Source organism: Brassica napus, chromosome A4 (assembly GCF_020379485.1).
Source record: "Brassica napus cultivar Da-Ae chromosome A4, Da-Ae, whole genome shotgun sequence".
Taxonomy (NCBI): domain Eukaryota; kingdom Viridiplantae; phylum Streptophyta; class Magnoliopsida; order Brassicales; family Brassicaceae; genus Brassica; species Brassica napus.
This window is the reverse complement of record NC_063437.1, coordinates 13,746,521-13,758,351: the sequence shown is the minus strand read 5'-3', so window position 1 is coordinate 13,758,351 and position 11,831 is coordinate 13,746,521. Positions and strand designations below refer to the sequence as shown.

Here is an 11,831-nt window from a genome sequence, read left to right as displayed (position 1 = left end):
TCAATTTTTTTACAATACAAAACCTCATAATGATTAGTTTCCTTTTATTTTGAACCAAAACAAAAAAAAGGTTATTTTCCTTTTATTTATCAAAGTCGGTTTGTTAACACAATTGGGATAAGGAAAATTCGAGTATTATAAAAAGAGAGGTGGTCAAGGCTCTTAGTTCTAAAGCAGAGAGTAGAATTAAAACCCAACTATTCTGATTCAAACCCATTCGTTGTGTTGTGAAGATATGGCAGAACGCAAAGTCCTAAACAAGAATTATCCGGCAGACTTTGATCCGAAGAAGATACCTCGCTTCCTGAAACCGAAGAACCATCGATTTATGCTTCCGGTGCCTGCTCGTTGCAACAAGTGTGGTAATTACATGTCGGAGGGCACCAAATTCAATAGACGTGTAGAACAAGTCACCGAAGAAACATACCTAGGGATTGAAATTTATCGGTTCTACTTCAAGTGCACAAACTGTTCCGCCGAGCTGACCATTAAAACCGATCCAAAGAACTGTGGTTATCTTCTCTTCGCATAACCTTGCAGAAGAATCCAACAAAGGACGAGGAGGAGAAGTGATTCGTATGTTTCGATATTGCTCGTTTTTTTTTTGTATAATATTTTATTTAGTTTCTTTTTCTCTAGCTAGCTAGCTAGGTTTGTTGGATTTTAGCATGCTAAATTGTTTGGAATCTTAAGCTACAAGAATTTTAATGTCTGTGCCTCTTGAGGAAGAAGTAACGGCAACAGGTATATGTTGATACCATAGGTTTAAATTTTTGTGAATGTAAGATTTTAAGAAAGCAAAGTTTTGCTAAAGTTTGGACATTCAAATCAAGCCGTTAGCATAAACTGGTACACACAAAGTTCTTAAATCTAGCATCACTTGCATACTTTCTAAGTTTATGTTTCACGTTAGCTTGATACCATCGAGATGAGTAACTAACAAAGTGACGAACGTGCATAGAGAATAAGGGTTGGCTCTACTTAAGCCCAAGGGTCGCTCTGTTTCAGCCACTCTAAAACCTCTCAAGTCAAGAAGTGAGAGCTTCTCAACTTCAACTTTGGCGTTATAAAACACCAATCTATTGTCGTTGTTACGGTTTGTTCTCTTCTTCTTTTTTTCGAACCCAAGGTTATGATATTTTATCAAACAAATATTGAAACTTGTTTGGTGGTAACGTTGACATGCCCTTGTGTTGTTCATGTACAAAACAGACAGAGCAAAGTACAAGGCTACTGCAAGAAACTGGACGAAAAAGTATGACATGGTCTAACAAACAAAACATTTGTTTGCTTCAGCAACAAGTTATTTTTTTAAGCCGTACTCTTGTCTTGTTTTTAACTTTAAATAATAAGTTCAAATGTGTCCTGTGACTTGTACAATTCGTTATGAGGCATTATGTATATGGTGACTTGTACAATTCGTCGATATTTGTACAACATAATGTTTATGGTTTGCGACTTTGTAAGAAAGAGATGTATACTAACGTTGCGCTTCTAAATACTTAATCGTATCAAATATCTTTGTGATATCATTTAGGACTTTAGAGTCCAAGGAAACAGTATTTTTAGCATAAAAGACTCTATATCCACGCTGAAAGGATTCAAGCTTGAGAAAATGAAACAAACCAAAGCGTTGAACGGGTGTAGATGAGCAGAATTACAATCATGAAAACTTCCATCTATTCTCAGTGCAAGCAGTAGCAGTGATCAATTCCACCAATGCATTTTAGTGAGTTAAAAGGGGAAAGTGTGAGTCAATGAGTGACCTTGATCAGATTGTCTGTTTTCTCCTTCTTCTTATGCAGTTAAGAGAGCTTCTTGTTTATGGAGTTCCATGAGATCATCTTCATCTTTCTTTTGACTCATGGCCTCTTCTTCCTTCGTCCTTTTTTATTCCTCCATTGCTTCCAGTTATGTCTCCTTGTTCTTTTCTGCCACCTGTTTAATAGTACACAGGAGATCCTTCACTATCAAACCTATATATGCAAGTATACATACATACGAAAAGAACAGACCTCTTTGTTAAGTTCAAAAATTTGAAAATAGTAGACCACAAGCGAACGTCTGAAAGAGCAAACACAGAACAGAACAATCTTGAACCAAGAAACCAGAAACCAAACATATACATATGATCTGTTTTTGTAAAGTCTCATCAGATGTAGTAGACATATATATATATATATGAGACTAAGCAAAGAGGAAGTTACCTGAATGCCATAGACATGTTTGAGTGGCCATTTAACGAAGTACTTGGTAGGTTTCTCTCCGTCTCTTTTCCTCTAGTCATCATGCAATTCGTACTGACAATCACTTTTGCAATCCCACTGTTTCCATCGCAGGTAAAGTGGCTCTTAATGGCTTTTCCATCAGCTGAAAATTGACATTGATGGAAGCAAGTATCCCCCACGCATCCAGTTTTCTGACATTGATCAACATATGACCTGGAAACCAATCAGCATATTAAAACTGCTTTGTTAATAACATACATTTAAAGCAGCCAATTGATAGCAACTGAAAGTAGTAGAATCAGTGACAAGGTTATGAGCAAAGAGAGTAATCTTAGACAATGACATTCTGCCAACTTCTCATGCTAGGTTACTTAGCATTTCCAGGACACATGGATAAGATGTTATTACAACAAAGCCTTTCTCTTAGGAAAAATCACATGGATAGGAAACACTGAACTTGTCAATACCAGTTGCAGCTACCAAGTCATCTGTTACCGTTTTAATCTTTCCAACAGAAACAAAGACCCTAGGGTTAAAAAAAAAAACAAAAAAACAAGGGCTTGCGCAAACACACACAGAACGATTCATTCTCTATGTGTCACCACGAGAACTTGTGATGGAAAAGTCAACCACATAGTTATAATCTTTTCCTCCGCCATCTTCTTTTATCACTTCTTCCTACTTTATGGCTCTAATCTCACTCACTTCGTCTACCAAACCCTTTGAAAATCATACATGACTAACAAAGCAAAATCTGTTTTCTTTTTTCCTTCCTATCAAAACAGAGTGAGTATTGTAATGAACTCGTAATCAGTAACAGGTCTTGTAATGAACTGAATCTAATGGTCGACTATCAAACAGGTCTCAAATGTTCAAATCCTATCTGCAGAATCGAGAACTAACCAAGTCCGAATCTAATCACAAAACCTAACCAAAAGCTAAATCTAGACATAGAGATCGTACCATGTTTGGTTTGAACTCCTCCATCTTCCGAAGCTTCTTCAACTCCTTCTCCAACAGAACTTTGTCGAAAGACTTAACTGACATCTCCTTGGCGGAGACAGGCGAGGAGTAAGTCTACGCGATATCATTTTCATTCTTCTGCTCCAATGGCTTTCTGTTGTTCTTCGCCGGGATTGGATCTGCGATATAGGTCGTAAAGTCGAACGGCACAAATAAGAATAAAAGATTTACCGACATGTCTTTCTCTTAATGGATTTAAAAGTCTGATATACACTTCATTATTGTGTTGATTACCCAAATTAATTTGATTACAGACTAAATTAAAATCTAGCTGTCGAAAATAAAAGAGACCCAAAAATAAACACATCTCTTGCAAAGGGGTGGCGTGTAATAGAAAGCTACATACACTTGGCCGAAGCAAATCACCTCAAGACGGCGAGGGAATAACTACAACACTCTTCTGCAAGTGATAAAAGTAAAAAAAAAAAAAAAAAGTTTACTAAAATTTAATCGTCTTTTGATCCTTGCTTCTTCTTCCTGTTTCACCTCTAGTCAACTCAATTTTCTTTTAATAAAAAATATGACAGCTTTAGGGGTTTCTCAATTCACAAAGTTCCATTTCGTTAAGGGTTTATCTAATTCACTTCTCTCTTTTAGAAAGCTTTCTCTTTATATCTTGCATTGCTGGTTGTTGCTACTGCTACCTTGAGTTTTTAAGGGTTTCTGATTATCACCAATGGCTTTTGATATTTCTCTTTGACTGACTTAGCTGAAGAGCTCATGGACAAAAGAAAGATTCCTGTGTTCTGTTATTGGAACGGATGTATTAAAGATGGCCCTGATGGATCAGAGTTGATACCCACATTCTTGAATGATACCAAAATGCAAGACTTGAAGCAGAGGTGAAAGACACTAATAAGAAAGTGTGTTTGAGCAGATGGAAACGAAGGTGAAGGTCGAAGCTCATATATCTAAAGGGTTAGGAATGAGTTGTTGGAAGCCAAATCTTGGTCTGCAAGGCCAAGGATTGCTCTCTTTATTGTGGGATGTATGCTCATAACTGGTTTCATCAAACTAATGAAGATTGAGGCACTAAAGGCTAATGTATTTAGTTCTTCTTATTTGTAATAAGAGGGTCGCCTTCTCTCTCTCTCTCTTTTATAGTGAAAGTTTCTTTGCTCTTTGTCATTTGTTATGTGTATGTTTGGAATCTTCATGTTCTTGAAAAACATCAGAAAAAGACCATCTGGACAAGACTAAGTCACTGAAAGCATAAGCTATCAGTGTGAATTCAATCAAACAAGATTATCAACCAAACAACACAGCAAACACCACCATCCGAGATGGCCAATTTATGATCTCAACTTTGAATTCAGTAAAAGTTCAGTTCACTTGACTGACTATGTATTTCAATCCAAAAAGAAACTGTAACCAAATCCACAACAAGAACATGTTAAAGAGACACTTTGCTCTCCCTCCTCTAGTTTCCTATCATACTCTCTCAGGAAAAAAACTGTGCTTTACCGTTGACTCTATAGTATCTCTGTATCCCAATCCAAAAAGAATCTCTTAAGCAAATCTACAACAAATTTGTATTAACATGTTCAGAAACACCTTGTCTGCCGCATCTGGTTTCCTATCATACTCCCAGAGAAAAAAAAAACTGTCCTGTCACCGAAGACTATATTGATGCTTTGCCTCAGAAACATTGTACCTGCATAAGAAAAACCAAACGCACCTCATAAAAACCAAACGCCTAAGAAAATATTGTTATTGAAACCAAACGCATAAGAAAATATCGTCATTGAAACCAAACGCACCTCATAAAAACCTAACGCACCTTAAGAAAATACCTAATAAAAACCAAACGCACCTCATGGCAAGGGAACCAGACTCTCTGTATACAGGCAACTCCTTGTAGGCCTATCAAATCGATATTGAGCTATTTGGGTATCTTCAAAGCCGCCCTGACCTATCTGTCTGATTTTGATCTTAGCAAAACTTCTATCAACCGTTACTTCTTCACAAAACACCTTGACCATTTTTTCCATGATGAGAAAGGCTGGATTGTGAGGTATAAGCTGATGTCCTCTAAAAACAAGAAACCTCTCCCAATTCACAACATCTCCAACCTGAGTAATCCAAAGCTCGGTTTTGTCTGCTATCTGACACAAAATAGACAGCTTTTGGTGTTCAAATGGCGACAGAGCCAGTGTTTTTCCACCAGAGAGAGCAACTGCTTTTGGGAGAGTTATGGCTCTAAAACATTCGGCAGTGAAGTCAAAGCTCTGGACAAAATATGTACCCTCTGTCGCAGCAACCCAATATGAGCTCGTTTCAACGGACACGACTCCAAAGTTGCCGTTGCCATGTGTAATCCAGTCATCTATTATCTCAACAGTCTTCCAGCGATGTGAGTCAAGATCATATAACTCAGCTTCTGCTTCTGCTTCAAAATCACCCTGATCATGTCTTCCATGTGTGAATCGCAATACTTTGTAGGATTTCTTGCTATCTCTCCCTAGGCAGTAGAAATCATAGAAGGAGAGCCCAATTCTAGGTATCCAGGCGCATTCACCATGAGAGCAACTCCATATAGCTATCCTCCTTGAGAGAGTTTTGGTTGAAGGCTCATAGCAAGATGTGCTCAACAGAACCAGGCCATCACAGTGTGAGATGCTTACAATTTCTTCTCCAAAGTCTTGGATCCTTGAATATGTAGCAGTTTCTAGATCATGCTGCCAAACTTGAGAGCCCCTTATGTGAAGAAACAGCCGCCTCTGACTAACTTGTAAGTGTTTGTAGATAAACCTTGGGAGGGTAGAGAGACTCCTCCAGTCTTTGCAAGTCAATTTGAAGCGAAAAATTGACTTCACTGGAAGGCGTTGAAGAATCAATTCAATAAGATCCTGAGGAATATTCTTTTCTGACACAACCGAGTCTTCATTTCCAATCAAATCACCGGAGCTGTCTTTGAGCATATCTCCTTTTGCCTTGAGATCATCAGCAGCTTGAGACTCTGAAGTAGCAATTTTGCGTGAACTCTGATCAGGCTTTTCAGACACAACCGACTCTTCATTTCCAATCAAATCACTGGAGCTGTCTTTGAGCATATCTCCTTTTGCCTTGAGATCATCAGCAGCTTGAGACTCTGAAGTAGCCATTTTGCGTGAACTCTGATCAGGCTTTTCAGACACAACCGACTCTTCATTTCCAATCAAATCACTGGAGCTGTCTTTGAGCATATCTCCTTTTGCCTTGAGATCATCAGCAGCTTGAGACTCTGAAGTAGCCATTTTGCGTGAACTCTGATCAGGCTTTTCAGACACAACCGACTCTTCATTTCCAATCAAATCACTGGAGCTGTCTTTGAGCATATCTCCTTTTGCCTTAAGATCATCAGCAGCTTGAGACTCTGAAGTAACCATTTTGCGTGAACTCTCATCAGGCTTTGGTGGACTCAAGATATCTCCAGTTTCCAGAACAATCTTACCAACCATTTTCTTCTGCCAGTTATACAAACCTGATCAGCAACAACACACAAAAAAAAAACCAAGACTGAAGCTTAATCATAGACTACAGAACAACTCATTTCTTGACAATTATACAAACTCATGACCACAACCATTTTCTTTTGCCAATTATACAAAGAAACTTAAAGGTCCTTTAGAGAAAGATCTAATCACGAAGGCGGAAGAAGGACTACAAACAACTATTTCTTACCAATTATACAAACCTCATTATATCAATATAACACAAGAAAAGCAAGACGTGACCTTTCATGGAGATCTTTCTTTAAGGGATACATACCTCGACGGAAAATCAAGAATCAACAAGAATCGCGCCGCGCCGTGGAAGTGGAAGTGGAAGTGGATCTGATTTGAAACCAACTGATTAGATACAATCAAGAAAACCAAGAAAGAGACTTTCATGGCGATCGTTCGCAAAACGGGGGATAATTCGTACATACCTGCGCCGAGAAATTGAACTTGAAACGGAGGGCGAAGGAGAGTGGCGAGGAGAAAATCGCCGGCGAAAATGAAGAAATCAGGAACTCGAGTTAACCGTTGAAGGTGGAGTATGAAGTTTCCGGCTTTCTTAGCTTAACGATCAAGAGAACCAATTTGGAGGCAGATACTATATATAGGGGATGTGAATCTTGCATGTAGCGAAAAGAAATTAAGAGTAACTGTAATTATTTTATTTTAACAAATGGTCATCATCTTCTTGATATTAAATGTGTTGAGAGTTTTTTTTAATGGGATTTTCTCAAATGTTTTTGTGTTATTTAATAATTATTTATATTTTTTTTAAATATACTTTTTTAAAAATATTATTTAATAATTATTTATAATTTTAGTAGTTGAAAGAAAAACTACATGATTTAAATTGTCAAATTCTCAACTAACAGTAACATCATTTATTAATCATCTTATATTTTGGAACTCAGAAAATAACTTTTTGTCCATAATCATCCTGGTTTAAGATTAGCAAATATATATACTTTGTCAACTTTTCATTGAAATGTTAAAAACAACATTTTTGTATAAAATAGAGTAGCATGTTTTAGTCATAAATTAACGATGGTCATCTTGTTGACCAACATAATACTGTATCTAATTATTTATATATAATAACAGAGTTTTATTTGGTATTCCGGGTTGTACAACTAGGTCCCAAGATAGGTTGGGGAGTTGTATTGAATCCTTAACATATAATGAATTTAAGAGGGGAAGAAAAGAAGATAGGTTTACGGTTTGTGTAACAAGGACAAGGCTTCAACATGTTTTTTTTTTTTTGAACACATTGCTTCAAGATGTTTACATGTAATTTTTTCGTGAGGTTATAAGAGAGCCGATGGGACTCAGAACGGTGCCGTTTTGCTCTATGTTATTGATAAACCAAACCGAATTGGTACGATCTAAACCAAACCGAGCAAGACAATTGAAATTTCGGATCGTAATTTTTGATTGGTTTAATTGGGTTGTTGAGTCTTGGCCTTTTATAATCATCGGACCAAAGTGCATTTCTCTCATGGGTCATCTTCATTATATTTTTTTTGTCGTTGTTGGTAAGTTGATTGAGAAAACCATAAACCACGTTAAATCGGCCGACCAAAGAAACGTTAAACCGATAACAAAATTAATTTGGTTAAACCACCGGTAGAGTCACCCAAGTCCTAACCGGTACAGTCAAGAAAAAGAAATAATGAACACGAAAAAGGAAATACATCATTAAATTAAATGACCGTTATAAAAATCTTCATAAGACAGCTCAAATGATGCAGTTAGGTATAGGTTTTCATAAGGCAGATAATATCGTTGGTTGTCGAATCGTCTATGTAATATTTCATATATCATAATTGTAAGATCATAATAAATCAACGTTCAACAAAAAAGAAAAAAATTATTTCAAGAAAAGGAAAATAGGGATGTAAAAAAGGAAAGTGAACATTGTGATTTACGCGTTTTTCAGCCATTTTTTTTCTTATAAATACAAACATCAATCACCAACACACTACCAGCTCAACTTTCTTATTTCACAACAGTCTCTCTCTCTGTGTAGCGACACAATCTCTTTATCTCTTACGACTCTCTTGTGTTGTTGAGTTTTCAAGGAAGAAGAAGATGGAAACAAAATCACTCAAGGTAGAAATCAGTGTACATGCAACGCCTGATCAAGGTCATCTGTCCTTAGGGTTTTTAAACTCTGTCTTGATTAGTCAAAGTTGGGTAATCGAAGAATTTTTCGTAGACGAGAGTGACGATGGTAATATCACGAGTCTTGGCTCTTACCCCGATTCTTTTTCTTTTCCCGACATGCCATCCCTTCTCAGGTTCCAAGACTTTACACCAAGCAACGTTCATCAGCAAATCAAGGGACACTTCAAGTCTTCAACGATCATGTCTTGTCTCGACTTATCACCGATCATATTGTTGTCGAATCCAGAAGAAGAGACTTGCCTCAAGGACCCTTGCTGATCACGGCATTCCTCAGATTTACCAAGAAAGAGTACATCGTCCTGCCTTGTAACTCCGCTCCTCAGACAACAAAAGTAGAAGGAACTTGTGCGGTCTGTCTAGAGGATATGTTGGAGGAGTCGGGACATGCACTATGCCAACCGCCTGGTTGTGCACATTTGTTTCATGAAGATTGCTTGGTCAAGTGGTTGGATCGACATGACTCTTGTCCTCTCTGTCGCCAAGCTACAAATTCCTTGACCAACAACCCCAGTAAAGCTTTGGAAGAGTTAGGAGAGGCTTAGCCAGGGTTTCTTTCAATTAATGATTTTGTTAATCCGTTTGGTGAAAGTCTGTTTAGGGTTTAAATCATTTATGTTTGTGATTTGGTTGATATTTGGCGTATAGGTTATTGGTTTATTATGTATCGACCTCGTTACTATTTTTTGCTGCCAACAGTTGTCATGCAGTAGTTTTTTTTAATGAAATTGGTTCGCATTGATTCCCGTCTTAAATTCATTGCATTATCAATTTTTCATTACAAGCCTTGTTTCTGGCGTGGAACTGACAAAACATTACCTATTAAACCAAGTTATACTTTTAGTATGTGAGCTATGATAAGGCCGAAGCCGAAATACTAAACTAATAACATAATAAGGGCTTGAGAATATGGAACATCAAAGTAAATGGAAAACTAAACCAATAACATAATAGGAAAATCAATCCATTTTCAGTTTAAGCAGGCAGAATGAATACTAGATCGTCATAAAAAAAGAAGATAAAATGCAAATTTCTACTGATCAACCGCACTCTAGACTGATCAAAGCTCGACATGCTTGAAGTGATACTCATCGATTGTTGAGTATATAAGACCATCTCCTTCCAGTGACTGAATAACACCCCTGCGTAGAGACAAGCCAACTCATTAAAAGATCAAGAATTTGTAAGTGTAGAGATGGAGATTATAAGGAGAAAGAAAGAAAGAGGCATTACTCAAGCTTGTTCTTTGGAACCTTCAACTGCTGGGCAATTTCATCCAGGTGTATCCCCTGTTGTCTTGCACTGCAGTTAACAAAACAACAACAATTATCAGGCACAACTTTAGGTCGATTGCAACAGGTGAAAACAAACTGAAACTCACGTGCAAGCAGGTTGCTTTAGATAGTCCAGAATCATATCATCCAAGTTCTTCCGCCCATTTCCATCACTGTTTTGAGAGGGCATCACCTATAAACGAGTATCAAAGATAAGATTTTTTAATGCACATGTACCATAAAGTCATGTAGAAAACAGAAAAAACTTGGTAAATCTCAACGTACAGGGTTCAATGTGGTTGCCTGGTTTGTGTTAACCGTATGGGATTGAGTGACATCACCAACTTGCTGTCCCGACTGAGAAAACCACACATGTCAAAGAAGAAATGGATTGTCAACTCACATCAACAACAACAGAGTTAACTATATTGCAATGTACTACCATTTTCCTTTACCTGTGAGTCAGAGTTCTTGGAATAGAAATGTATACACTCAATATAGTGAAAGGTGACCTCGTTGAAATCCACAATAGGTCTGCATCAACAAATCAAGATGATTACATACACTTCTCTAAATAATAACAAGTTACCAAAACCTATAGCCAATGGTAAAGGAATCAAAGATTTGACAAACCTGACAGAGAAAACAAGAAGCTGTTTATTCCCCTGAAAAGTCTTCAAATGACCATTGAGACGCACATAAGTTCCATCTCTGTTTCACAAGATTAAATTTAAACCAATAAGAAAACAGCTTTACCAAGACAAGTGAGGAAAAGAAGACTCACTGAACTGACTCCATTTCTCTAGCGTCGAAACTTTCATTCACCCTAATAACGAAAAGTCCACAACCCCAATTACAAACCATTATCTAAGTTCCACTTCATACCCAAAACAAATGTTGAATAAAGTTACCATCTTTTACAGTCGATGCGTCCTGTGCCATCATCAAGAGTGAATCTAACTTCAGTGACTTTAGAGACGTCTTTATCGCACACTAGCCCAACGAGTGACACCTGTACATCACCACACAACTGAGTAAACTTTCGATACCGGAGAAATCTGGAAATGAGGGAGTTTTGTACGTTTGTAAGTTCGATTCCGTTGATGACGATACCGGATTTTTCACCACCGGAGTGAGAAGATTCGTTGATTTGCTTCACCGTCACTGGAACTAGTCCCTGAAAGTCACGAGAAGTGGATTTAGCATCCCTAAATCGACAAATCTAAGGCAAAATCAACAAATAGGAAGCGGACCTTAGTAGTGGAGGATGAGGAGGAGGAGGAGTCGTAGGGCTGAGAAGGCTGAGAGGACATGAATCCGCCGCCGGAGAAAGCTGAATTCGGCTCGAATTGACTGCTGGAAAACATCTTCTCGATGGGGAGAGTGAATACAAGGGAAGCGATCGGAAAAGGAGAAAGGTGAATGAGGAGGAGTTTAACAAAAGAGAGAGAGAGAGAGAGAGAGGGATTAAAAATACTAATTTTCCCGCCGGATTCGATTCAGCTTCCCGCCTATTAGGGCTTCTTCACTGTTGGGCTCTCTTCTTTTTTGGGTCAACTTTGTCTTTTAAAGCCCAAAAGGCTAAGAAAGTACACGAACCAGCCCACTTACATCAACATTTATTTTTCATTATAACAAAAAAATAC

The 11,831-nt window shown here is 37.7% G+C and overlaps 2 protein-coding genes across 3 annotated transcripts; both read right to left on the bottom strand.

The window, feature by feature from the left end:
- Window positions 1-1,506: 1,506 nt before the first annotated feature.
- On the bottom strand, window positions 1,507-7,772 carry LOC106449718 (F-box protein At3g08750-like). 2 transcript variants are annotated; one of them, XM_048777709.1, is made up of 5 exons: window positions 5,065-7,772; window positions 3,192-4,905; window positions 2,208-2,441; window positions 2,016-2,064; window positions 1,507-1,938 (listed from the first exon to the last, which is right to left on the bottom strand). In XM_048777709.1, the coding sequence occupies exon 1, from the start codon at window positions 6,689-6,691 to the stop codon at window positions 5,066-5,068; it is 1,626 nt and encodes a 541-aa protein (XP_048633666.1). In that variant the 5' UTR covers window positions 6,692-7,772; the 3' UTR covers window positions 1,507-1,938; window positions 2,016-2,064; window positions 2,208-2,441; window positions 3,192-4,905; window position 5,065. The 2 variants fall into 2 exon arrangements, with proteins under 2 accessions (XP_048633666.1, XP_048633667.1); XM_048777710.1 differs by lacking the exon at window positions 2,016-2,064 and having other exon boundaries at window positions 5,065-6,714; window positions 7,002-7,772.
- A 2,062-nt stretch (window positions 7,773-9,834) lies between these two features.
- Window positions 9,835-11,640, bottom strand: LOC106449932 (replication protein A 32 kDa subunit A-like). The gene is made up of 10 exons (XM_013891591.3): window positions 11,439-11,640; window positions 11,267-11,362; window positions 11,097-11,197; window positions 10,970-11,011; window positions 10,819-10,896; window positions 10,641-10,719; window positions 10,471-10,542; window positions 10,293-10,378; window positions 10,145-10,213; window positions 9,835-10,053 (listed from the first exon to the last, which is right to left on the bottom strand). Exons 1-10 carry the CDS (start codon window positions 11,550-11,552, stop codon window positions 9,972-9,974), a joined length of 819 nt encoding a protein of 272 aa, XP_013747045.2. The 5' UTR covers window positions 11,553-11,640; the 3' UTR covers window positions 9,835-9,971.
- Between the last annotated feature and the right edge of the window lie 191 nt (window positions 11,641-11,831).